The sequence below is a fragment of the Lagenorhynchus albirostris genome, chromosome 15, assembly GCF_949774975.1.
Source record: "Lagenorhynchus albirostris chromosome 15, mLagAlb1.1, whole genome shotgun sequence".
In the NCBI taxonomy this organism is placed as follows: Eukaryota; Metazoa; Chordata; class Mammalia; order Artiodactyla; family Delphinidae; genus Lagenorhynchus; species Lagenorhynchus albirostris.
Genome location: NC_083109.1, coordinates 18,014,150 through 18,041,107, shown reverse-complemented (window position 1 = coordinate 18,041,107; position 26,958 = coordinate 18,014,150). Strand labels below are relative to the sequence as shown.

The 26,958-nt window shown below is 48.7% G+C and overlaps 1 protein-coding gene across 2 annotated transcripts in view; it reads right to left on the bottom strand.

The window, feature by feature from the left end:
* PTPRT (protein tyrosine phosphatase receptor type T) overlaps window positions 1-26,958 on the bottom strand; it is a 1,083,394-nt gene that overhangs the window by 5,373 nt on the left and 1,051,063 nt on the right. For both annotated transcript variants that reach the window (XM_060122182.1, XM_060122183.1), the window contains 4 exons: window positions 26,259-26,394; window positions 23,972-24,121; window positions 22,269-22,442; window positions 18,685-18,816 (listed from right to left, as the gene is read on the bottom strand). In XM_060122182.1, the coding sequence (XP_059978165.1) occupies window positions 18,685-18,816; window positions 22,269-22,442; window positions 23,972-24,121; window positions 26,259-26,394 (592 nt within the window). The remainder of the gene's footprint in view (window positions 1-18,684; window positions 18,817-22,268; window positions 22,443-23,971; window positions 24,122-26,258; window positions 26,395-26,958) is intronic.

Genomic DNA, 26,958 nt, shown 5'->3' with positions numbered 1-26,958 from the left:
TGGAATTAGAAATTAGAACCTACAGCTGAGAGCAAAAGGCAGTGGTTGCTTTTCAACCTAAGACAATGCTTCTCAGCAGAGGTTGCTTTGTCACCCAGGGGACATGTGGCAATTCTAGAGACATTTTTGACGATCACAGGTGGGGGCTGCTATGGGCATCTAGTGAGTAGAGGCCAGGCTGCTGCTAAATATCCTACAATGCATGTGACGCCCCCCTGAGAGGAATCTGGCCCCAGTGCTCAATGGTGCAGAGACTAAGAAAGCCTGGTCTAAGATCATAAATTGTCCCTTAAGTTTATAGTGTCATCGAGTGAGAGACAGATACTTTATGCCCCGGATCTGCTGAGTCACTAGATGACTATAGTTGGGGAAAGAAATATTAAGGTAGGTGGCACAGGTCGTGGCTCAGAGTAAGGCAAAGCATGCTTCCTCAACTCCTGGTTCCCAAGGGGCATGGAGATGGACACTGTCCAGGGGCAAGGAGGAGAGCTAAGGTTGAGGCTGCAGGCTCGCTGGGACCACCCCAGCATGGATCAAGAGGCCACGTGTTAGAAAGCCTTTTCACCTGGGGGTTTCCCGGAAGATGTAGCTGAGACTCAAAGACCCACCAAAGCTTCTGAGATCCTGGCATCTCAGTGGGGTCTGCCACAGCCTATGCTGAGCTTGTAGACAAGGAACTAGATGGACAGAGGCTACCCACGGCAATCCGGTGGCCTCCTCATGACCACCACGGATGCAGGATTTTCATGAAGGTGATCGCTTTCCCTTTCATTGAGAGAACAGCCAACTCACCCTGGGTAGTCACATGCAAAAACTTTTTTGATTCTATCCTTCCTCCAGAACTAGAGGCAGAATGGACGAGCAGGGAGGAGGGAGACCGTAGGAGAGAAAAGCACACATCTCCCACCTTCCTAGCTGTGGAACCTAAACTCCAGCTTAGGGATAACATTTGTTCACATTATGGCCCACTGGCCAAACCTGGCCAGCCGTCTGATTCTATAAATAAAGCTTTATTGAAATCTAGCTATATTAGCCATTTACATACTTTCTGTGGTTGCCTTCAAGCTATAACGGCAGGTTTGAGTAGTTGTGACAGAGACCACACAGCCTGCAAAACCTGAAGTATTTCCTATCTGGTTCTTTTCTGCAGAGAAGGTTGGCCAACTCTTGTCCTATAGGGCTATTCTAAGGATAGAGAGAGAACACATGGGAAGAAAGCCCTTAGCAGAGTGGCAGCATCCACTATATTGCAGCGACTCATATCATTCTTGAACCCTCTAGGTGCTGCACGAAAACAACAACAATGATCATAGCTAACATATAAATTTGAAGAATTCTTCCTCTTATCACCCGTCTTAAATAGCAAGGGTAAGCAAGATTAAGTTTCATGATGCAATGGTGCCTTGCTTTCCTGGGGGGGTGGTGGTGTGTGTGTGTGTGTGTGTGGGGGGGGGGGTGCTGGTCACAGCGGTCTCTGTGGCTGGACAGTCATCTGCTGAGCTGTGCAGTAATGACAAATCCACAACTTGAACTTCATTTCTCTTTGCCAGTGGCTCTTCTGACCTGCAACCTTCACAGTAATGAGGGACCAGTATAATAAGTCTGTGGCTGGCTAGAGAAATCAGCATTAATCAGAACTGCCAATTTAAAAAACATAATTGCCTTCATTACCTGCATTGAATCATGCCTTGCCAGAGGCTGGCTCTGATCCTGACATGAGGTACATGGGTCCAAGGCATCCAGGAAAGTCTATTATCCCCAATATTTTCAGTCTGGAGAGAATGTGGAACGATTTGTCTCTTTTAGTAAGATTTCCAGACCAATTTCTCAAGCTAATAGGTTCTACTCTGCCTCAAACAAGACTCCTTTATTTTGGGACACTTCTCTGCGTTTGATTTTCCAGGTCACTCTCCACCATGTCCAGAGGGCTAGGAAAGGTTGCAGGGTCCTTCTAATCCCACATCAGAGCCAGCCTTTCACTTGAGTTCCCTAATCCGTGAGACGACATCAGCAATGGTCTGGGTGACATTCAGCCGGGTAACGTGTGGGCAGATGTGGTATTTCAGCTGCCACGGTTCATCAGGGTCTGCCCCCAGGCCGGGACGCTGCACATAATCTAGCCATGGGAAATGGGAGAGAGAATGGGGGAAGCCCATGCTCTGTTCCTGGTGACCCTCTGGGGCTCAGAAATGATTCTCATCAATAAGAAATGTCCTCTAAGGTTTAGCTCAAGACCGTCCTGGTGTCCAAGTGCTGGGGTTGTGCCTCAGTGGGTACCACCACTTTGGCCCATGTATGCAGCTTAGCAAAAGGTAATGGGGCTCCTGCTTGAGGTGCCCTGGGCTCAAATCCCAGCCCTGTCACTCCCTAGCTGAGTGACTTGGTCACATCTCTTAGCTTCTCTGGGTTAAGTGATGAGTGGCTGTGAATCTGAATGTGTCTACTTAGCACAGGCGTCTGTAGCTAGTAAGTACTCCATAAATGTAAGCTATAATTATTTGGCAGTGTGGGAGAGGGTCACTCAAAACAAGGTGGATAAAGTGAAGGGTCTTTTTCCCCTCTACTTAGCAGCCCGTATGAAAATTTCCCTTTAGGATAATAATACCCAAAGGACTGCCCTTGTGAAAATTCCTGGTCAGCCAGCCTGACACAGCAGTGGGGACAGGTGCCACCTGTGATATGGGGACACTGTTCTGCATGGCAGAGGAGAGAGGCCTGTGGGTTGTTCTTGAGAGGGACCTAGGAGATGGAAGAGGGAAAGTAGGAGCATAAGGGAACCAGTGAAAGGGCTGAGGGTGAATCAGTGTGTCATGTGAGCCCCCCTCTCCTAAACTCCTAAATATTAAGCAAATTTATAATAACAAACACGGACAATGCTCAGTGTGCATGGGGGTTTCTTGTGGAAGCTGGTGAGGAACTGAGCTTTGCTCTCTTGGTGACTTACGTGGTCCCAGCTCCACTTCTATGTGAACTGAAGGGCCAGACCATGAGCACATAAGCATCAACAGTTTATAGGAGAGCCGCCAAGATGGTGGAGTAGAAAGACCCAGAGCTCACCTCCTCTCATGAGCACACCAAAATCACAACTATCTGCAGAACAACCATTGGTGAAAAAGACTGGAACCTACCACCAGAAGACCTTCTGCAATTAAAGACATAAAGAAGGAACCACAAAGAGACAGGTAGGAGGGGCAAACTCACAACATAGTCAAATCCCACACCCCTGGGTGGGCGACCCACAAACTAGAGAATAATGACGTTACAGAGGTTCTCTCACAGGAGTGAGAGTTCTGAGCTCCACGCTGGGCTCCCCAGCCTGGGGGTCTGGTACTGGGAAAATGATCCCCCAGAGCATTTGGCTTTGAAGGCCAGTGGGACTCGATTTTGGGAGTCCCACAGGACTGGAGGAAATAGAGACCTCACTCTTAAAGGGTACACACAAAATCTCACTGGGACCCAGGGCAAAAGCAATTTGATAGCCTGGGCCAGACCTACCTGCTGGTCTTGGAGAGCCTCCCGGAGAGATGGGGATGGCTGTGGCTCACCCTGGGGCCATAGACACTGGTGGCAGGCATATTTGGGAACATTCTACCGTGTGAACACTGCTGGTGGTGGCTGCCATCCTGGCTCATCAACCCCACCCAAAAGCCTATAGGCGCAAGTGCTGGGAAGCCTCAGGCTAAGTAACTAACTGGGCAAGGACACAGCCCCACCCATCAGCAGACAGGCTGCCTAAAGACTTCATGAACCCACAGTCACCTCTAGAAAAGCCCCTAGACATGGCCTGCCCACCAGAGGGCCAAGACCCAACTCCACCTCCCAGTGGGGAGGCATAGGCCCTTCCCTTCAGGAAGCCCTGAAGACCCAGCCTGCTCACAGTAGGCTGGGACCAGCTGGGCCCTGGCCCTGTACACTAGCAGGCCAACGCAAGCTCTGAGATACCCTAGACCCCATACCCAACTGTGTCAGGAATTGCCCCCCTCCAACCTGAAATGAGCTCAGGGATCCCTGGGCCCTGCAGCCAGACTCCAGGAACTGGCTCTGCTTGCCTGGCACTAACCCCTGAACCTGGCTTTACCTGCCAGTGGATCAGCAACAGCCCAAGGGTCTGCGGGACCCTGACTCCGGCCACCAGTGAGCCAGCACTAGCCCTGGGACACCCCTAGGGTTCTGCAGCCAGTGCCTTGTGACCAGGCCACACTAACTAGCAGCCAGCAGCATCTGTACAAGGCAGAGCTTGGCAACCAACTGGGCCAGGGGCCAACCAAGCCTACCAGACTGCCCACATATGCCGCCACAACAGAAGGACCCATGCAGCCGTCTTAGGTGGCACCCCAAGAGCATATACCTTGGGTGATGAGAGGGGAGTGCACTGCTGGGATGCACAGGACATCTTCTACAGAAGGCCACTTATGCAAGGTTGAGAAACGTAACTAACCTACCACATATATAAAAATACAAATAGCAACTTAGACAAAATGGGGTGGCAGAGGAACATGTTCCAGACGAAGAAACAAGATAAAAGCCCAGAAGAAGAATTAAGTGAAGTGGAGATAGGCAATATACCCGAGAAAAAGTTCAGAGTAATGATCATAAAGATGATCAAAGAACTCAGAAGTTTAAACAAAGAGAAGAGATAAAGAACAACTGAACAGAGATGAAGAATACAAAAAATGAAATGAAAAATACACTAGAAGGAATCAATAGTAGACTAAATGATATGGAGGAATGGATCAGTGAGCTGGAAGACAGTAATAGAAGACAGAGTAATGGAAATCACTGCCACTGAACAGAAGAAATAATGAAAAGAAATGAGGCCAGTTTAAGAGACCTCTGGGACAATATCTAGAGCACTAATATTCACATTATAGGGGTCTCAGAAGGAGAAGAGAAAGGACCTGAGAAAATATTTGAAGACGTAATAGCTAAAAACTTCCCTAACCACGGAAAGGAAACAATCATCCAAGTCTAGGAAGTGCAGAACGTCCCATACGGGATTAACCCAAAGAGGAACACACCAAGACACATTGTAATTAAAATGACAAAAAGATAAACAGAGAATATTAAAAGCAGCAAGGGAAAAGTAACAACATACAAGGGCACTCCCATAAGGCTATCAGCTGATTTTTCAGCAGAAACTCTGCAGGCCAGGAGAGAGTAGCAGGATACATTTAAAATGATGAAAGGGGAAAATCTACAACCAAGAATACTTTACCCAGCAAGGCTCTCGTTCAGATTTGATAGAGAAATCCAAAGCTTTACAGATAAGCAAAAACTAAAAGAGTTCAGCACCATCAAACCAGCTTTGCAACAAATGTTAAATGATCTCTAGGCAAAAAAGAAAAGGCCACAACTAGAAACAAGAAAATTACAAAATGACAAAGCTCACCAGTGAAGGCAGACATACAGTAAAGGTAGGAAATCACCACCACACAAAGCTAATACGGAGGTTAAAAGATATAAGTAGTAAAATCATCTATATCCACAATAAGCAGTTAAGGGATACACAAAACAATTACATAAAATATATCAAAAACAGTAATCATGAGGGTTTTAAAAATGCATTTGAAATTGAGAGGTCATCAACTCAAAATAATCACATCTATATATAAAGACTGCTATACAAAAACATCATGGTAACTGTAAACCAAAAATCTATAATAGATATACACACGAAAAAGAAAAAAATCCAAACATAACACTGAAGATAGTCATCAAATCATGAGAGAACAAAAGAAGAAAGCAGAAAAAGCCAAATCCAAAACAATTAACAAAACAGCAATAAGAACATACATGTCAACAATTACCTTAAATGTAAATGGACTAAATGCTCCAACCAAAAGACACAGAGTGGCTGAATGGATACAAAAGCAAGACCAGTACATATGCTTCCTACAAGAGACTCACTTCAGCTCTAGAGACACATACAGAACTAAAAGTGAGGAGATGGAAAAAGGTATTCCATGCAAATGGAAATCAAAAGAAAGGGTAGCAATACTTACATCAGACAAAATAGACTTTAAAGACTATTACAAGATACAAAGAAGGGCACTACATAATGATCAAGGGATCAATCCAAGAAGAAGATACAATTGTAAATATATATGCATCCAACATAGAGGCACCTAAATATATAAGACAAATATTAACAGACATGAAAGGAGAAATCAATAGTAACATAATAATTGTAGGGGACTTTAAACATCCCACTTACATCAATGGACAGATGATCCAGACAGAAAATCAATAAGGAAACACAGGCCTTAAATGACACATTAGACCAAATGAACTTAACTGATATATAAAGAGCATTCCATCCAAAAGCAGCAGAATACACATCCTTTTCAAATGCACATGGAACATTCTTCTGGATAGAGCACATGCTAGGCCACAAAACAAACCTTGGTAAATTTCAGAAAGTTGAAATTGTATCAAGCATCTTTTCCGACCACAACACTATGAAACTAGAAATCAACTACAAGAAAAAACCTGCAAAAAAACACGTGGAGGCTAACCAATATGCTACTAAACAACCAATGGATCACTGCAGAAATCAAAGAGGAAATCAAAAACATGGCCATCCAAAACCTATGGGATGTAGCAAAAGCAATGCTAGAGGGAGGTTTATAGTGATACAAACTTACCACAGGAAACAAGAAACATCTCAAACAACCTAACCTTACATCTAAAGCAACTAGGGAAAGAAGAACAAGAAAACCCCCAAAGTTAGTAGAAGGAAAGAAAGATCAGAGCAGAAATAGAGACTAAAAATAAATTTAAAAAGATCAATGAAATTAAAAGCTGGTTCTTTGAAAAGAAACAAAATTGACAAACCTTTAGCCAGATTCATCAAGTAGAAAAGGGAGAGGGTCCAAATCAATAAAATCAGAAATGAAAAAGAAGTTACAATTGACACCACAGAAATACAAATGATTATAAAAGACTACTATGAACTACATGCTGATAAAATGGACAACTTAGAAGAAATGGCCAAATTATTAGAAAGATATAATCTCCCAAGATCGAACTAAGAAAAAGAAAATATGAACAGACCAATTACCAGTAATGAAATTGAATCAGTAATTTAAAAACTCTCAACAAACAGAAGTCTAGGACCAGATGGCTTCACAGGTGAATTTTTTACCAAACATTTAGAGAAGAGTTAACACCTACCCTTCTGAAACTATTCCAAAAAATTGCAGAGGAAGGAACATTCCCGAACTCATTCTGTGAGGCCAGCACCCTCCTGATACCAAAACCAGACAAAGATATCACATACACCCACACACTCTATAGGCCAATTATCACTGATGAACCTAGGTGCAAAAATCCTCAACAAAATACTAACAAACCGAATCCAATAATACATTAAAAGGATCATACACCATGATCAAGTGGGATTTATTCCAGGAATGGGAGGATTTTTAATATCCGCAAATCAATGTGATACACCACATTAACAAATTGAAGAAGAAAAACCGTATGATGATGACCTCAACAGATGCCGAAAAGCTTCTGATAAAATTCAACATCCATTTATGATAAAAACTCTCTAGAAAGTGGGCAGAGAGGGAACATACCTCAACATAATAAAGGCCATATGTGGCAAACCCACAGCTAACATCACACCCAATGGTGAAAAGCTGAAAGCATTTCCTTTAAGATCAGGAACAAGACAAGGATGTCCACTCTTGCCACTCTTATTCAACATAGTTTTGGAAGTCCAGCCACAGCAATCAGAGAAGAAAAGGAAATAAAATGAATCAAAATTGGAAAGGAAGAAGTAAAGCTGTCACTGTTTGCAGACAGCATGATACTATACATAGAAAATCCTAAAGACGCCACCAGAAAACAACTAGAGCTCATCAACGAATTCAGTAAAGTTGCAGGATACAAAATGAATATACAGAAATCTGTTGCATTTCTATACACTAACAAAGTATCAGAAAGAGAAATTAAGAAAACAATCCAATGTACCATTGCATCAAAAAGAATAAAATAACTAGGAATAAACCTACCTAAGGAGGCAAAAGACCTGTACTCCAAAAACTATAAGACACTGATGAAACAAACTGAAGACGACACAAAGAGATGGAAAGATATACTGTGTTCTTGGAGGAATAAATATTGTTAAAATGACCATAATATCCAAGGCAATCTACAGACTCAATGCACTCTCTATAAAAATACCAATGGCATTTTTCACAGAGCTAGAACAAATAATTAAAAAATTTTCATGGAAACATAAAAGACCCTGAAGAGTCAAAACAATCTTGAGAAAGAAGAATGGAGCTGGAGGAATCATGCTCCCTGACTTCAGACTCTACTACAGTGCTACAGTAATCAATACAGTATGGTACTGGCACAAAAACAGAACCATAGATCAATGGAACAGGATAGAAAGCCCAGAAATAAACCCATGCACTTATGGTCAATTAATCTACAACAAAGGAGGCAAGAATATACAATGCAGAAAAGACAGTCTCTTCAATAGTAGTGCTGGGAAAACTGGACAGCACGTGTAAAAGTATAAAATTAGAGCATTCTCTAACACCATACACAAAAATAAACTCAAAATGGATTGAAGATCTAAATGTAAGACCAGATACTATAAAACTCCTGGAGGAAAACATAGGCAGAACACTCTTTGACATAAGTCACAGAAATATTTTTTTGGATCCATCTCCTAAAGTAAAGGAAATAAAAGCAAAAGTAAATAAATGGGACCTAATTAAACTTAAAAGCTTTTGCACAACGAAGGAAACCACCGACAAAATGAAAAGACAACCTACTGAATGGGAGAATATCATTGCAGAGGATATGACTAATAAGGGATTAATATCCAACATATATAAACAGCTCATACAACTCACATTTTTTAATTCTGCTGATTGAAAAATTCTGCTGAATAGACATTTTTCCAAAGAGGAAATGCAGATGCCCAATAAGCATATGAAAAGATTCTCAACATAGCTAATCATCCGGGAAATGCAAATCAAAACCACAAGGAGATATCACCTCATACCTGTCAGAATGACCGTCATCAAAAAGAACACACATAATAAATATTGGCAAGGATGTGGAGAAAAGGGAACCCTCGTACACTGTTGGTGGGAATGTAAATTGGTGCTGCCACTGTGGAAAACAGTACGGAGGTTTCTCAAAAAATTAAAAATAGAACTACCACATGACCCAGCAATTCTACTCCTGAGTATACATCCAAAAAAACCCAAAAGCACTAAATCAAAAAGATACTTGCACCCCAATGTTCACAGCAGCATTATTTACAATTGTCAAGATATGAAAGCAACCTAAGTGACCACCAACAGATGAATGGATAAAGAAAATGTCGTATATATACACAATGGAATACCACTCAGTTATAAAAACGAATGAAATTTTGCCTTTGGAGCAACATGGCTGGACTTGGAGGGCATTGTGCTAAATGAAATGTCAGACAAATATTGTATGATATCACTTACATATGGAATCTAAAAAGCACAATAAACTAGTGAATATAACAAAAAAGAAGCAGACATATATAGAGAACAAACTAGTGGTTACCAGTGGAGGGGGAGGGGTAATCAAGGGGTGGGGGAGTGGCAGGTACAAACTATTGGGTGTAAGGTAGGCTCCAGGATGTATTGTACAACACAGGGAATCTAGCCAATATTTTGTAATAACTGTAAATGGAAAGTGACCTTTAAAAATTATATTAAAAATTTAAAATAAATTTAAAAAGAGAAACAAAAGGTTATAGAAATCTTGGGGAGAGGAGTTTATGGTTTCTTAAGGCCTTGGAAATAGGGGGTTCAAGGAAGTCCACTTGGCGGTCTAAAACCACAAGGACCTAGCTGACCTGGGGCCACACATACACTCAATGTAACATTGTTACCTTCTTCCTACTACAACTTGCAGTAGTTGTCTCCATGATAGATTCCAATCCTTTAGCCTATAGCCCAGCCTCTTCCTACCTTATATCCTAGTGCTCTGCTTCTCCTCCCTTTCTTACCCATCCGTCTAGGAGGGGTGGTGTTTCCTGCCCATAGGGAGGGCCTCGCCACTGCAGATGCACACGGCTGGGCTGATGACCACGCCTGGGGGGCCAGGGAGGGAAGCCACTGCAGCTGCTGCTGCTGATTTAGAAATGGCCATGCTTCTCCTGGAAAAGCAGAGGGGTTTTTGCTATTTATTGTCAGAACAAGTTAAACCAAGCGAAAGTCACGAAGCCTGTGTGGACAGCCCTGGAAGAGCTGCCATGCATTATTCCACCTAGTGATCTCCACTGCTGCTTGGGACACAGAAAGATGTCCTTCAGAGGTGCACGTTCACACACGAAACCTAACACCAAGGTTGCCTCCCTGTTAGACACCATTTTCTTGCTGATGGAATCAGAAAGCTTGTCAGTCACTGAAATGAACACACTCTGATGAGTTAAATGAAAACTAGCATATGGCCTGTTTTTGGAATAAACAGTTCTAAAGCATATTTCCGTGCACCTTAGTTATGCCTTCTGTTAATTAAAAAAATACTTTGATAAAATGGAAAAGCCAAGTATTATAGCTTCTAGAGGTGAAGGACTCTACTTATCAAGGTCCCTGTGATCAATCCCAGGCCACTTAAAGGTGAGGTGAATTCGTATTTTTAAGAGAAAAATATAAGAGTTACTTGAATTGGTTTTAAAATTCAGATCAGTGATGACAAAATTCATTTAAATAGACTCCCATAAAGAGCCCAAAACATATCACTGGCTTTAACACTGTGGCCAGGTAAGGAAGACAGACTATAGGGGAAGAGGAGGGCGTGAAGCCAGGGAGAGAGAGAGAGAAAGGCACATGGACCATAATCAAAGCACATTTGCCCATCCATTCTCCATTCACCTATCCATCGTCCCATGAGGTGATACTGCAATTCCATGTAGTGGGTGGAAACTCACTCTTAGGTACATCAGAGTTTGTTTCCGGGAAAGAAGGGTGGGAGTTTAGGAAAATATCTACAGAGGAAGTAGGGTGGGTGGAAGACAGAGGCTCAGGGCAGGTTTTGGAAGGAGGTAATAAAGAGAAAGATGAATTATGCAGCTTAAGAATGGAATGGCTTTTGGGGGAGGGGTGGAATGGGGGGGAGGAAGGAAGAAAGTGGTTTGGGCAACAGGGTGGGGGAGAAGATGTGCTGCCAGCCGCCAGGTGTGAGGAGACAGGTGGGGTTTAAGAACCAGGATGTGCGATGTTCCACCTTCAGCCACGGGCGTTGCTGGGATATGAACCCCATGTTGCCTCCAGTAAAGCCTGAGCTGGAACTTGGAAGTGGACATGAATACAGGACCCCCTTGGAATTCCCAGAAATCTTGGGGGTGGACACTGGAATTTCCCACAGGAAGGGGAAGAGGAAACAGAGCCTATTTTGTTTAAATCTTCAAAGATAGAGTGAACTTGGCTGGCATCTGAGTTACACGAACTTCATAGATGATAACACTGAGACTTTGACAAGGTAGGAAACTGGCTTAAGGCAACGCAGCAAGTAAGTGGCAAGGCTAGAACTTGAACTCAGGTCTCTTGACCCCAAACTCCTTATTCTACTGTTCCAGTGGGGGCTGAGACAGAAACACCACCCCCTGCAATGCGGAGACACAGACGTGGGCATCCCGTGTATTCTGCTAGCACGTTAGGCTGTGTGTTCACAAGCCAAGATAAAAATGGGGGTATCAGTGCTTCCTATTTGCCTTCCAGGCACAATGACAGGAAAAGACATCTCTGAAACATCGCCCCCGCTTTCTTCCTGGGAGGATGACAAGCTTGCCTCTCTCACTTCCAGAAGCTCTGTGGGAAGGCATGTTCTTGGCCCTCACCTCCCTCACCTTTTCACTTGGCTTTGCATCGCCCGAACTCTCAGACTTTCCACGGCGGGAGTTCAGAACTGGGGCCCTTGTTTGTTTTAAAGTAAGCTACATTCCTTCCTGCTCCATATACCCAGGTACCAGCAAGCCACTGCTTATCAGGCACGGGGGCCCTGGAAATCCTGCTGTTTAAACGGCGGCGGAAGTCTTCACCATCCCTGGCAGGGGGCCCTGGGCCTGGGTCAGGGGTGGCTGTGGGACTCTGGACAAAGCCTGCCTGGGCTTCAGCTTCCTGACCTGCAAAATGAGAGGAAGTGGACCTGGGTCAGACCAGTGGTTTCCACAGTGGCGTCCATATAGTTGGTAGGAGAAGCCAACGAGCTATCTCCAAGGTCTTCAAAAGCCAAAGGGGATCACACCATTGTCCTGAGTGGAGGACACCGAGTCTCTGGCTTTAGAGCACCTCATTGTTTTAGCTTTGTCTATGGCCTGCAGATCAGAAATGCATTGAGACAGTTATACATTATGAATTAGTCAATACAGTTTGGGAAATAAAGGCTTTCAAAGTGGCAAGTCTTTGGAGGGAAGACATGGGAAATATTGAATGGTGTTTGGAGAACACTTAGTTTATAAAATCTCTAAGAGGTAAGCAAGGTAAAGCGTACTGCCTAGAATTAGAGACAAGGAAAATACTGAGCAGCTCAGGGGATCCTCCAAGCAGAGCCAATATCATAAAAGAGTAGAAACTTCAAGGAATGCTCAAGCCCCAGCACTTATTCTATGGAAACAACAGAAATGAGGCCAGGTCTCGTTGACCCCCAAACCTGACTCCAGGCCGGGTGGGGTCATGGTGGTCATCCCCTGCTAGTTCCTCTGGTGCTGCCTGCCCGCAGTGCTTGGGGCAACATGACATGCTGCCTGGACCCGGTTCTCCCATCCCTTCTGCTCCCTGCTCAGCTTCTCCCCGCAGCTTTGAAGGTCCTGGTGCAATGGTTCCAGCTAAAGATGTTTCCAGCCTGTCTGATGCCAAAGAGAGTCTAGGAGGTGGATAGTACTTCCATAGAACACCTGCTCCATGGGGATTGGGGACTTTTTTTTTTTTTTGCGGTACGCGGGCCTCTCACTGTTGTGGCCTCTCCCGGTGCGGAGCACAGGCTCTGGAAGCGCAGGCTCAGCGGCCATGGCTCATGGGCCCCGCCGCTCCGCGGCATGTGGGATCCTCCCGGACTGGGGCACGAACCCGCGTCCCCTGCAGCGGCAGGCGGACTCTCAACCACTGCGCCACCAGGGAAGCTCCTGGGATTGGGGACTTTTTTGTGCCTCTTTTGTGCTTTGCTGTGTCTAAGTTTGTGCCTAGCACATGGTAGGTTCCCAGTAAATGTATGTTGATGAATGTCTGATTGAATGTGGCCCAGAAAGCGTGCTCCTTGACCTTTAAAAGGCCTCCCTCTGGCTCAGCACGCCTCTTGCCACTGGTGAGAGGTTCTCCTTGCCTCTCCCCAGCCTGCTCCCTCACGGCTCCTGAGGGACACTGATTCAGACACGGATTTCTCCAGCTCAATCCACTTTCCAGCCCGGTACCCCTGGCTGATTCTGGCTTTCCCCAGGATTTCAGTCTCACACTCTGCGCGGGCTGTAACTCCTACGCTTCTAGGTCTGAATTTCTGGTTTCATTTTTGCTGCCTGTCTTAGCTTCTTGGAACTGCTGTAGCAAACTGCCACGAACGCAGTGGCTTAAAACCACACAAATTTCTTACCTGGAGGTTAGAAATCTGAAATGAGGCTTCAGGGGTTAAAATCAAATGTCAGCTGAGGTGTCTGTGTTCCTTTCTGGAGTCTCTAGGGGGAGAGGCCGTTCCTCATCTTTTCCAGTTTTAGAAGCTGCCAGCATTCCTTGACTTGTGGCCCGATCACACCAATTTCTGCTTCCACTGTCACATGATCTGTTCCTGATCTCATCCTCCTGCCTCCCTCTTATAAAGACTCTAACAGCAGGGCCACCTGGATAACCCAGGACAACCTACATATCTCAAGATCCTGAACTTCACCACATCTGCAAATTCCCATTTACCACTCATACCTTCATAGATGTAGGGATTAGGAATGTAGACATCTTTGGGGGGCCAAGATTCTGTCTACCACCCAGACCCACCCCATGGTGGGCACAGAGGATTCTAAACGATAGTGGGTGTGGCCTGACCAAGAAGAGGGCTCCTCTCTGGTGTCTGGTCCCCATGGACTCTGGTCTCATCGTAGAGCCCACAAAGATGGAAGAGATCTTGTCAATGCTCTTGGGTGTAGTTGAAGAGGTTCTTCCTGATGTGCCCCTCAGAAACCACAGTGTCATTCGCTGGAGGTTGTGGTTAGGATTTTGCCCCGCTAATCTGACCACAGCCCTTTGGAGTCCCAAAGAGCTTAAAAAAACCTCTAAGGTCAATGAAGTTGCTTTGGGAGTCTTTCTCTTGAGCCCCCACTGCTCATAACTGTCTTTGAACAGCAGCCACTGCGGAGAACGGAAAAATACCCGTGGCTGGGGATGGCTGGTTGAATGACGTGGTACAGGATTCTGAACAGAAGCAGACAGATTTGGCCAGCAGTGCAAGAAAATAAAGCACCCGGAGATCTTTCATCCTCTGCACAACCTTATTTTGCTACAAATGACAGGTAGTCACCAACACAAGCCCTTACCGGTTGGTCCCCAGTCAAACCACAGGATGTGGCACTGGTCCTCTTGGGAGCAGTCTAACAATACTCAGGACCTATGGCAGACCTGTCTGTGCTGCTGGACTGGCCAAAGTCGAGGGCTGCCTCAGCCTGGGCAGGCTGGCAGACAAGTGCTGACGCCACTTCAGAGCGCCACCCCTCCAGGTGCTGAGGGCGGCTTTTCTGATGCTCACGCTGCGTCACTGTTTATTTTCGCAAGGCGCCCAGCTGTTGTGGTGATGATATTTATATCAGTAAGTGCTCTATTCATCTGCTGATTTCAGGGGATGCTTGCCAGCTGCGTACGGCAGCCAACCTCAGGGCGCTTCTGAGCCCGGTGTTTTCGCGTTTAGAGAATCAGCTCTCAAAGGCTGCGCCAACATCTGGAGCTGAAAGATCTCCATTCACCCAAGAGCCACCCTTGAAGGGGGAGCTATAGCTAATGACCTTGACCCTTGCTACTTTACGTGTCCCAAAGTGAGGTTCTTTGAAACTCCTCCTCTGTGCCTGAGCTCCAGTTTTGCAATAAGGAATGTTGGGGAAAGGGCTCTGCTTCACTCATGGACCAGAGTTCACTGTTTTACTTTTTCAGGCAGAGGGATGGGGTGGTGATGCCTTCTGACTTTGGCACTCTGCAGGGGTCTCTGTTTTATGGGAATCTGTCACATTTCATGCTTATCTCAGATCCTAACCATCCATCGTTCAGGCCCTAAACCTTGGAGTCATCCTTGCTTCCCCGTTCTCTCTCACATTCCCTATTCAGTCTGGGAGGATATTTTGTTGGGTCTACCTTCAGGATATACCCAGAAGCCACTCCACTGCTACCACCTAGGCTCAAGCCACCATCACCTGTCACCTGGATTACTGCAGGGGCCTCCTCTCTGTCCTCTCTGCTTCTGCTCTTAGCAACAACCCTGCCCCTTCCCGCACCAACAGTCTGTTCTCCACACAGTAGCCAGAGGGATGCTTTAAAGAAACAAGTCCAATTACTTTTTCAAGTCGCTCCCCTGCTCAAGACCTGTCAATGGCTCCTCATTTCTCTCAGAGCAAAATCACAAGTTCCTCCTATGAACCCCAAGGCCCGTATGACCTGGCCCTGCTGTGTCTCTGTGTCACACCTGCTGCTGCTGTCCACACTGGCTTTGCCCCAGTGGCAATGGCCTCCGTCTGTTCCACCACCATAAATCCTGGGTGCGGGTCATGCCCCTGCCTGGGATGCTCTTCCCTGACATGGTCACTTGGTGCATTCTTTTTTTTTTGCGGTACGCGGGCCTCTCACTGTTGTGGCCTCTCCTGTTGCGGAGCACAGGCTCCGGACGCACAAGCTCAGCGGCCACGGCTCACGGGCCCAGCCGCTCCGCAGCATGTGGGATCTTCCCGGACTGGGGCACAAACCCGTGTCCCCTGCATCGGCAGGTGGGCTCTCAACCACTGCGCCACCAGGGAAGCCCACGTGGTGCATTCTTGCACCTCCTCCAAATCTGCGTTCAAATATGACCTTCTCAATGAAGCCCACCTTCATCATTCGATTACAGGCGCAGCCCGTGCCCCAAACCAGCCTTCCTGCCCTGCCCTCTTATTTTTCTTTTTCCATACGCTTGTCACCTTTAACATATAATTAAGTCCGTTACAAAGTGTTTGCTGTTTATGTCTCTCCTGCTTGAGAATAGAAGTTGCATTAAAGATGGGAGTCTCTGCTGTTTTGCTTTCTCTGTCATGTTAACTGATGCATTTCCAAGCACCCTAGAAGAGCTTCTGGCAAATAGCGGCTCCTCCACAGATGTGGACTGAATGAATGAACAGACGCTCTCCCGAACGACTCCTGCATGCACATCCCAAGTCGCGCTCAATTTTGTCCCCTACTACAGTGGTCTCCAACCTTTACGGCACTAGGGGCCGGTTTTGTGGAAGACAGTTTTTCCAGGGACCCGGGAGGGGGGGAACGGTTCAGTCGGTGATGCGAGCGATGGGGGGGGGGATGGGGAGCGATGGGGGGTGGCAGACGAAGCTTTGCTCGCTGACCCGCCCGCCACTCACCTCCTGCTGTGCGGCCTGGTCCCTAGCAGGGGTCCGTGGCCAGAGGGTTGGGGACCCCTGCCCTACTACCTGTTGATCCTTGAACAACACGGGTCTCAACTGTGCGGGTCCATTTATATGCAGATTTTTTTCGATAGTAAATAATATAGTACTACAGGATCTGCGGTTGGTTGAATCCGTGGGACACAGAATTGCGGATATGGGGGAACCGCGGATACGGAGTAACGGCGAATACGGAACAGCCTTGTACACAGAGGCGCCCCGTACATGGAGGGCCGAGTACAGATTATAAGCGAACGTCTGACTGCATGGATGCCTGGCGCCCCTGACTCGCGCTTTGTTCAGGCGTCAGCTGTGACCTGCTCCTCTCCTTGCCTTCCCAAACCTCCTGCTGCCTCTCACACTCCTCGCCTGCCTTTCCCACCTCGGCCGGTCGCATCCCAGATGCCTGACTGTCCACACGAGAACCCGTCACCATCCGTGACTTCTCATTCACCTCCCACATCCAACTGCTCCCTAAATCTGCGGACCTCCACTCTCTCCTGTTTCCAGATTCTTCACCAGACCGTTTCCTATCAGGAGTTCTGACTCTGCCACACCCCCACTTCAGCTCCGCGTGTCTCTCCTCCCTGCACAGCAAGGGCTTTCTACCTGCGCTCCTAGAACACCAGGGGTTCCGCCAAAGTGCCCAGAGCGGCTGACTCTCCCAGGAAGGGGCACCAGGAAGAGCCCAAAGACTAGCGTGGGTGGAGCTCCCGACCCCACCTCCTGCTTCACTGTTTCAAAGGCTGGGCTTGCACGAAAGCTTTCATTCCCAGAAAGGATTCTTTTGCTACCAAGAGTAAAAGTCTAATATTTACCATACTGCGGACCAAGACCCAAACCCCTTAGCCCGGCACGGGCGGCCCTCTGCCAGCTGGCCCGGCTGTATCGTCCAGCATCACCACCCTCTTCTCCTCCTGACATCCCCCCAGCCCCACTGCCACCGAAGCTGTCCTGCAGATGAGCCGACACAGTGACCCCCGCGGGCCTTTGCCCCTGCTGTTCCCTCTGCCTGGAGAGACTTACCCAGCAACTTCATCCCCCAGACGCCAGATGTCTGCTGCCTTCTTCCGGGCCAAAGTCACCTTTCTGAAGTCTTCCCTCACCCTCTGGGCAGAAGTAATTGCTCTCCGTTCCCGGCCAGCACAGCACTTCGCGGCTGACCTCTATTATAGTGCTGCCACACGAGGTGGGGACAATTTGCTCATCTGTCTCTGTAGCAGGAGTGTGAGCTCCTGGAGGGCTGAGGCTACAGCTCAGACCCAGTTTTCTGCTTCCCACACAAGGCCTGCCCAAGGCCAGTGCTCACAAGGGAATCCTCTGAGTTACTCTGGGTTTCCTTCGAGACAGTGATGGGATGGCTTTCCAAAACCCTACAAGGCCATCATCACCGCCTCCACCCAGGAACAGCTGCCCTGCCACAGGGGTGTGAGCCCCAGAAGCTGCCCCATGACACGTGTCCTGTGGCCTGACCAATATGCTGTAGGCACCTGATGCTTGGAAATGTCACAGGCAGAGGAGCTAAGGCACGGCCTGCTGGGACACAAGGGTCACCTGTGGTAAAGCCAGGCCTCGGCGGGGTGATCAGTGGGCAAAGGGTCAGTGGTTCAAGCCCCAGGCTCTGTTAGTCTGGCTGCATCACGGAGCGGGGAGAGTGGCTGAGCGTGGCCGGGTATCAGGCTGTGCTGCACGGCTGGAGATGCTCAGCGCTGGGGGAGGAGCCTTCTCTGTGAGCCCTGCATGATTAGGAGCAATACCCTAACCAGTGTCTGGGGGATGGAGCAGCAGACTCTGGTCCTGGGCAGTGAGGGGGCTGGATGAAGCTCACAGACAGGGGGAGTCATTGCTGGACCTGGGAGGACCGGGGGTGGGGGGTGGCAGGGCCTGGCACGGGACTCCCTGGCCTCAGCTGGAAGCTGAATGGGCTTGGCTTGGTGCTCACTGGCAGACAGTGCCCACCAGAGGGCAGCTGGGTTGGGCAGAGGGAGCAGAGGGCTGTCCCTCCAACTCTTGGGCACGGCTGCTCGAACACACCTGAGCACCTAGTGCTGGGCCAGGCCTCCTCCTACCTGGGCAGTGTCCAGCTCATTCAGCATCACCACAGAGGAGCAGTTATAATCGAACACCAGCCTCCAGAAGTCCGCCACGGTGTTGGGTAGAGGGTGTTGTGTGACCACGAACGCGGCAGGCTGCTTGTGGCTCTGACAAAAGAACGACACGGGCTTCATGAAATATACACCCACCAGCGATGTTCTGATGATGATGAGTTGGCTGCCAGAGGCGCCCTGGGTCTGCCAAATAGATTACACAAAGCAACTGCCCGTTCTTATCTCAGGGTGCCCTGGTGGCAAAGGGGACCTTCTCATAATGAACTCATTCTCCTCCAGACTAAGACATTTCATTAGCAAGGTGTCACTCGGATGGGGATTATCCAATAAATTATTTATGACTTGGAGCTCAGCAAACAGTCCTCATTACAATATGAAATGGAAGATCCTGGATGCAGATTTGCTACTCTGCCGGCCAAGGCACCTCTTGGGATAAAAGGGGGATATTTTGTGTCCCTGTGCCCACGATGGTGGAGGAGGGGTTGGCTCAGCCCGAGGCAGAGAGCCTCCTGGAGGGGCTCATAGTGCAAGCGCTTCACTCCTGCCCCAAGGCTGGAATGCGGGCTGAGCTGGTCTGGCAGAAGGTGGGCACTGTGTCCTGTGAGCCAATGGGGCAGTGAAGGTGCTCAGGTTTTAGAGTCAGGCAGACCTGGGTTCAAACCCAGCTTTGCCAGTTGTACGTTATAAGTCATTCATCCATCCATCCATCCATCTATCCGCCCAATCGTTCATTCATTCATTCACTCATTCAAGCTCATTTATAGAGTGACTTTTTTTAAATCAGTGCTGAGCACTGGAAAGTTATTAGATCTCTCCAAATCTCAGGTTCTTCAACTGGAAGATGGGATTCATAACTCCAAAGGGATGGCTGTGGTACAGATTGAAAAGATATGCACGTGGAAAGTGCAGCAAGTAAGAACCCAGCTGTGAGCCCGCTGGCAGGGCGGGACCATCCCTGACTCGGTTCTTCGTCCTTGGCACTAGCATCATGGCCGGCACACTAGACGCCCAGTACAGGTCCAGCAAACAACTGAATAAACTCAGTCCCACGTTACAGGTGGGGAGCTGAGGCCCAGAGAAAATGGCCTGTGTGAGTCTGGACCACATCTGAAGCTTCAACTGGGCGCTACTTATTACAGTACCTGTGAGAAGGTATTTGGAAAGACTGGGGAGCATCTCCGCTTCATTAGTGGTTTGTAAAACCTGAGAAATGACTCATATTCTCAACAAGTTTTCTTGAGTGATCGTTCATGCCTGTTTCCGGTGGAGTCACAGGGCAGCAGAAGGATGGGGAGGGAAGAAGAGTTTGCCCATTCAAACCAGGAAAAGTCTCTGGCAAAAGACTGCCAAATAGAATACCTAAAGCACCTGCCATTGCTCTTATTTCTTGGTGTCCTGATGGCAAAGAAAATGCCTTGCAACTGTGGATGCCACAGATGCACTAGGGGGTCTTGTCTTCGAAGGGTCTTCTCCTGCCAGTGGAATGGTCAGAGGAAGAATCTAGGAGAACAGAATGTTGAGTTCCCCCAAAAGCCAGACTCTAGTGGCAGAAGCTGGTCTGCAGACATTTCCAGACATGGAAAAAAATCTAGGCTTTAAGAGTCAAAAGGCTTGGGGTTCAGACCCTGGCTCCACCCTTTCTGAGAGCGTTGACCTGGAGACAGTCATGGAAATTCTCTGACCCTCAGTACCTCATCCAGAAAACGGGAATAATCATATCCAAATGCAGAATGGGATAGTCTATGTTCAGGATCTGACATACTGCCCGACACTCAGTGAATGTTAGTTTTCTTTCCATTTTCCCTGTCTCTGTGATAAATGCTCTATTAGGCCAGCATACCTGACAAAGCCTTATCTGAAAATATGTTCGAGATCTGTGCTCCTGCCGGGTTTCAGGGATCAGCTGGCAATCCATTTCATGGATAACATCATCCTTTACCAAGGGAAACATTAAAAATTAACCCAGAGGACTTCATATTTTTCTGCTAGCAGCAAAGCTGCCATGGTTACCAGATAATGCCCAAACCGAGCTGGAATACAGATAAGGACTTTTTTTTTTTTTTTTTTTTTAAATAAGAAAGGCAAAGACCCCAGTGATGGCTCACAGGAGAAATGCCCTGTGGACAAAGAGAATACAGTCGGCATCAGAGCTTGGCAGAAGGCATTTGACTCCAGGCAGCATCTAATATACTAAGCAGAGGCCAGGAGCGTGTTTGATCCTTGGATGAGGAAGGAAAGGAGGGGGAGTTGGGACAAGGGGGAGACAACGCTGGAAGGAACTTGGAAGTGTGGGTGCAACCCCAGGCCCCATCTCTCACCACACACGTGTGTGTGCACGCACGCATGCATACGTGCACCCATTGACGTTGGAAGACTCCAAGCTAAAGCCTGCAGTCTTCCCTCCACATCCAGCTATTTGATCTGACCAGGACAAGACTCCCTGCTTCTGGACCCAGAGCCAGGGTTTCCATGGAGGACTTGGGCACCCTGTGGGCAGAGGCTAGGGCAGGCGCCCACAAAGCTGAGATAGGCACTGCCTTCCTGTCAGCACTGACTTCCTGTCACCCCTCTGCCTCTAACAAACACTTAGGATGCTTGGGGATAAATTTCAAGAGGATTAGTGGTCAGAGAGGTAGTTGGCCTTGACCCCAGCGGACAGTACCCCATGTTCCTTCCTGTTCCAGGTAAGATGGGAGGTTCACGTGGGCTGGATGGACTTGACCTTCAGGTATAGGTGGGGAGAGGGACCTGGAAGGGCTCTTCCCCAGTCAAGCAATGGTGTTCTCGGTCCCAAGTCTTGGGAGGAAAGATGTCTGCATCTTACTGAATCAAGTGAACTGAGGGGAGGCTCAAGGAATAAATTCTAGAGTAAGTCACTAGCTCTCTGGGTATCTCTGAGTGAGTCTCTTTCTCTGGCCTCAGTTTCCTTTGCTGGGAAGTGCATGGATGAGACTGGATGATGCACGGTTCCTTCCAGCTGCAAACATCTCACATCCTGGAAGTGGAGGGATGATACCTGGCAGTAGCTGGAGGACCCAGGGCAGAAGCATACAAGTCAGGAGCATGGACCCCCTGGGGTAGGAACATGACCCCCTAATCCCAAACCAGGTCAAGGGAGGTGTGCGCTTCTTGGACTTGATGCTGAGAAAGCAGGAGACGGTGCCCCTAAGAGAACAGTAGGAACGTGGCTGGCATGTAGAATGTTTTCTGAACTGAACTTAAGGCTGAGAGTCAGCTCTGTACATAGCAGGAAGGGGGACTGGTCAGGCCTGTAGCCTCACTGTGGTGTCAGGGGACCCACGTTAAGCTTTTGGTTTATTCTTTCAGACCTTTATGGGAGCAAAAGAGCTAAAAGCACAGCTTGTATATAGGTCTGGATCAGAGCCTTCAGGGGGAGAAAGGTCTTGTGGGCCAAAAAGATCAGAAGGAGAGGCTGGCTTGGGCAGGGGGATGTCAAGGCCCTGGGCTCCAGCCACCTCCCCCTCGGGGAGAAGCTTTTCCCTGGAATGCCAGCCAGGAGCTTTTCGTGGCAGGGCTCTGCTTACATCCATCAGTGCCGCATTGATGTAGTTGCTAGATTCTCCATCCACCGAGATGAGGAAGGGCAGGCAGCGGTCCAGAGGCAGGACATCCATGCTCCGATTCTTATCATGGTTCCGGGGCAGGAGACCGATGCTGCAGTCCTCGGGCCGGACGCGAGGAGTCACGATGTTGAGGGTCTATGGGGTCAAGGGCAGATAGGCAGGTACTGCTTAGATGGTTGCCCTGAACAGAGGAGGCAGCAATGTTCAAACTCCCTTCATCCTCCAAGCCTGTCCCTCCGGTCCTTTTCCCAGGACTGTTCTCTTCCGTGGTGACATTCTGTCATCTCCTGCTGGCTGCTCCAGGCCCTGGGGGCTGAGAGCCTCCACCAGGGGCTGTGGGACACCACCACAGGGCCACGGCTGCCGGGACGGCACACACTCATGCGGGCTCAGACACAGGCTCTGAACACCTGCCAATCATCTGAGCTGAGTTACTCCTCTCAGCCATCCTGCATGAAATGGTGGGCCAGCCAGGAGGTCATAAGGTGGGGAGTGGGGGCAGGGAATCCCTAATGACTTTTAAATTAGGGATTTAAAAGTCACTTTTAAAGTGCCACGGAATGAAAGAAATGATTTTACCAGCGCGCCTCTCAGAGAGAAAGCGGTTTGAGAATGGAAGGAAGGATGCTTGGATGAGACGCCCAGGATGAGTGAGAGACCCCCAGAGAGCAAGCTCTAGTTTGTCTGAAAAATTCAGGGCTTGTGTTCTGCAGAGTAAGTCTTGCAAGTGTGGGGCTAGAGCTGAACTGCCCCAGCCAACAGGCTAGATGCTACGTGCAACCACCAGGGGTCCGTGTCCTCCATCCTTCCCCCATTCAGCCCTTGGTCTCTACTCCGAATCAATAAAGTCTATTTGTTCGAAGGAGGACTAAGCCATTGACCTGGCTGGGGTATCTGCCCGTGGAACCATGGACCTGCATTGGCCCTTCTGGTCCTGAAGCTTCTTTGCTTCCTCCTGCCTGTTCACAGCTCCTGTTGCCCAAAATAGGACCCTGGCACTGACCTCAGGACAGTGGGCTGGACTCTGGTTTTGCCTTACTCAGTGATTCAAGTCTAGGCCTCCAGACCAAAGCTGCCACCATTCCGGCTACATGGGCTCCAAGGGGGCAGATCTGTTCTGCCTGAGCTGTGCCCTCAGGTGATGCTTCTCGGAGTTTAATGTGCATTTAAATCACCCGGAGATATTGTTAAATCACAGGCTCTCATTCAGTAGGTCCAGTGGGACCCAAGATTCTGCACATCTAACAAGCTCCCAGGTGAAGCCAACGCTGCCGGTCTCGAGACCCCACCTTGAATTGTGAGGATCTAGGACACACTCCAATTGTACAGAAATATTGAGAAGACCTGAGTCCCTGCAGGGACTGAGGCGCTTGAAATTCACACCTGTGTCTATAAACTTGTCTCCACATACAACCTGGACTAGAATTAAATAAGACCTCAGTTCCAAAACATATTCATAGTTAAAAAAAACAAGTGTCAGCAGTCACTGATTGGTGAGCAGTTGCTCGTGGTGTGCATTTTCTGTTCTGGAATTCCTTCTCAGCCGTCTGGAGCTGCAGACGCTGGAAGGATATATACATAGCCATTCTTGCAAGGAAAGCCCCAGGGCTGTGCTCAGTGGCACTGAAGTTGGCTGGGTCATGAAGCCTGGGATGTGCTCGTACCTGAAATTCGTCTTTGATTTGGCTGGAGTTGGTCTGGGGGTCCAGCCTGCTGATATTGTAGTAGAGAGAGCGGAACTCGCATACCGGGATGGCCGTGTTGCCGCAGAGACACGCTTCCAGGATGGCGTCGTGCACAAACACATACTGCTCCTGCAGAGCCGAGGCGAGAGGGAACAGGGTGCTGGGTAAGAAGGGTGGCCCGGGAGCTTCTTGTCCACATTTCAGCCTGTGGCTGTGAAGGACGGGCATGGTTCATATGGGCAGGATTCATGTTGCAGAATCACTGCTTTCTATCCTATAACCCGAAGGGCCGAGTTGCCGTGTTTCTTGGTGACTGTCTGAGCTGTGCTGAGTTTTGCTCCCTGTGTAAGACTGAACAGCAGGGTCACTGATAAAAATTAGAAACTCCTGGACATGTGGTAGCAGGTGCCCGTGGTGTCCTGCCCGTGGCCCGTCAGCTTTCGCCTTTCACTGCTGAAGGCTGCTTCCTGCAAATCCCTGAGATTCAGGCTGAGGGCCTTTATCCCCAGCAGGGCCAAAGAGTTAATGCCGTGGGAAGGAGGCCTCAAGCAATGCAAGATGGAGACCTGGGGATAAATGCCTACGTTCCTTCTCTCGGGTGGGAAATCTGGAAGAGACACTCCACACCATCTCAGAGCTCCTCCGGCAGGACTGGGCTCCAGCCGTCCACTGTGTCAAACAGCCTGTAAAATACTTTCACAGTGTCGACAGGCTTGACTTCCTTCCGTCCCCTCTCTCATTTCCCCACTTGCCAACCAGTGTGTCTTGGGACACAGCCATTTGTTCCAACCAAGGAAACCACTTGCCCTCGACTCCTTGTCTCAGGCTCTGCTCCTGAAGTGTGCATCACCCCCTCCGCCATCCCAGCTCTTTGCTGCTCTCGTCCTGGACACCATCCCCCCCCTTCTCTACGCCTTCAATGTCTCATTCCCCTGGGAGAGTCTTCTCCAAATCCACCAGGCAGGAGTTGTTGCTGTTCCAGTCGCTCATTAACAAACGTTTGTTGAGCGACTATTCTCCTGCAGAACTTGGCCCATCTCTTTATATAAACTGTTTATCTAGAGGCATTGTGGTGATCTATTTGAACGCCTGTCTCCCCCACCAGAGAGCGAGGACCACGATGTGCATAACGCCAGGCAGTGAGCCTGCCTTCCACATGCATGAACCCAGGAACAGACAAGGCAGCCTCTCAGCTGTAGCAGCCTCACCGGAAGCCTGCAGACCGGCCTGTGGGAGTTGGCTTGGAGCCTGGAGCAGGGTCCCAGGTGTGTGGGCCTGTAAGTGAGGGAACTGCCTGCAGAGCCCGCAGTGACTGGCCAGGCCCAAAGCCTTGGGTGATATCTCTTTGCAGGGCTGATGATGGACACAGCTCTTTATCTGCCCCAGCTCCGCTGCCCGGGCACCTACAGCCTCACTAGAACCAGAAGATGGGCTCGTTATAGGAGTAGCAAACCATGGCTTCCAGGCGTAGGAGAGGCAGAAAAGGCTTCCTTGTGAGACAGTGTGGTTCAGGGGAAAGCACGTGGGACATGGGGTCACATGGACCCAAGTTCTACCACTGTCTGGCTATATGAGGCTTTGGGGACACCATTTCTCAGTTTCCTGATCTATAAAATGGGGGCACTAGCAGGAGCTCCCCCATAGGGTTGTTGTAAGGAGTAGAAACAATACCCTGAATACAAAAGACCTGGAGTGACGCCTGGCACATAGTAGGTACTCAAGAATAAAGATGAACCCCTCCCATGTCCCTCGGATCTTGGGCTCTCCAACTGGACAGAGCAGTGCCTGGAGGTCTGCTTCTCACTTGAGTCCAGGAGTGATGAGTTATCTCTCTTGGAATCCCCTGCGCCTAGCTCAGGAACTCAGTAACTTCACTGAGTAAGCCATTCCTGCAGTGCCTGAAGTGATGCTTGGCACACAGTAGGCATTCAATCAATGCCAATCCTTCCCTATCTCTCTCTTCTCCTTCACCCAAGGCAAGGACACCATTCAAAGAATACCTGAAAATTGCCAATCAGTTGCTGCTTAGATGCCCTCAGAGATGGGGCACACAGTACCACATTCCTCCCTGGTAGGAGTCCTTGCACTGGGGGACCTCAGGGTTGGCAGGGGCGTCCTAGCTTCTACAATGATCTCACCATAGCAAGCCATGTACCCATTCCCTCCCATTTCTCCCATGCCCAGGTCTCTTTCTAGGATGTCTCCACCCATGGGCCTTTCTGTCCCACCATGCTCCTCCTTGGCCAACTGACACCCCAGGACTCACCTCCGTCTGCACCAGGTTGACCCTCTGGGCCCGGAGCTCACGCACGCAGTTGAAGATGTCCACCACCCCTTCATTCTCGGCCATGTCAAGCATGGTGTCGATGGCGATGAAGCAGCCAGTCCTCCCGGCACCAGCACTGGAAGAGAGGACGGTGGTCCATGTTAGGGACCTTGGGGTGGGAGCAGCCCTGGGGAGGCCCCTCCCATTCAGCCCTGTCCCTGAGGACCCCGCAGTGAGGCAGTACACTGCAGAGGTCTGAACCCCAGTCCTGCCAGGAGATCCTAAGCTAGTGACTAAACTTAGAACCTCAGTCCTCTCTTTTGTAAAATGGGAGAGTAATGCTTGCCTTTGGGGGCTATTTGATCAGGACTGGCGTATTTTTGTTGTACTCATTTAACAAACACTTATTTAGCTGTGACAACGTTCCAGACATTGTTCTAACTGCTTCTGCAGTGTTACCTGTTCATTCTCCTATGAGGTTATTAGGAAGTTTCTCACCCTATTACACAGTGAGAAAACGGAGGCACAGAGTGCTGACCTTGCCCAAGGTCACACAGCTGGCAAGTGGTGGAGCTGGGACTTTTCCCCAGGCAGTCTGGCTCCAGAGCTTGTGCTCCTACACTTCCTCTCTTAATAAGATAATGTACGCTTAGACAACACGGATGCATGCAGTTTGCTCATCTGATGGGTAAAGAGAATC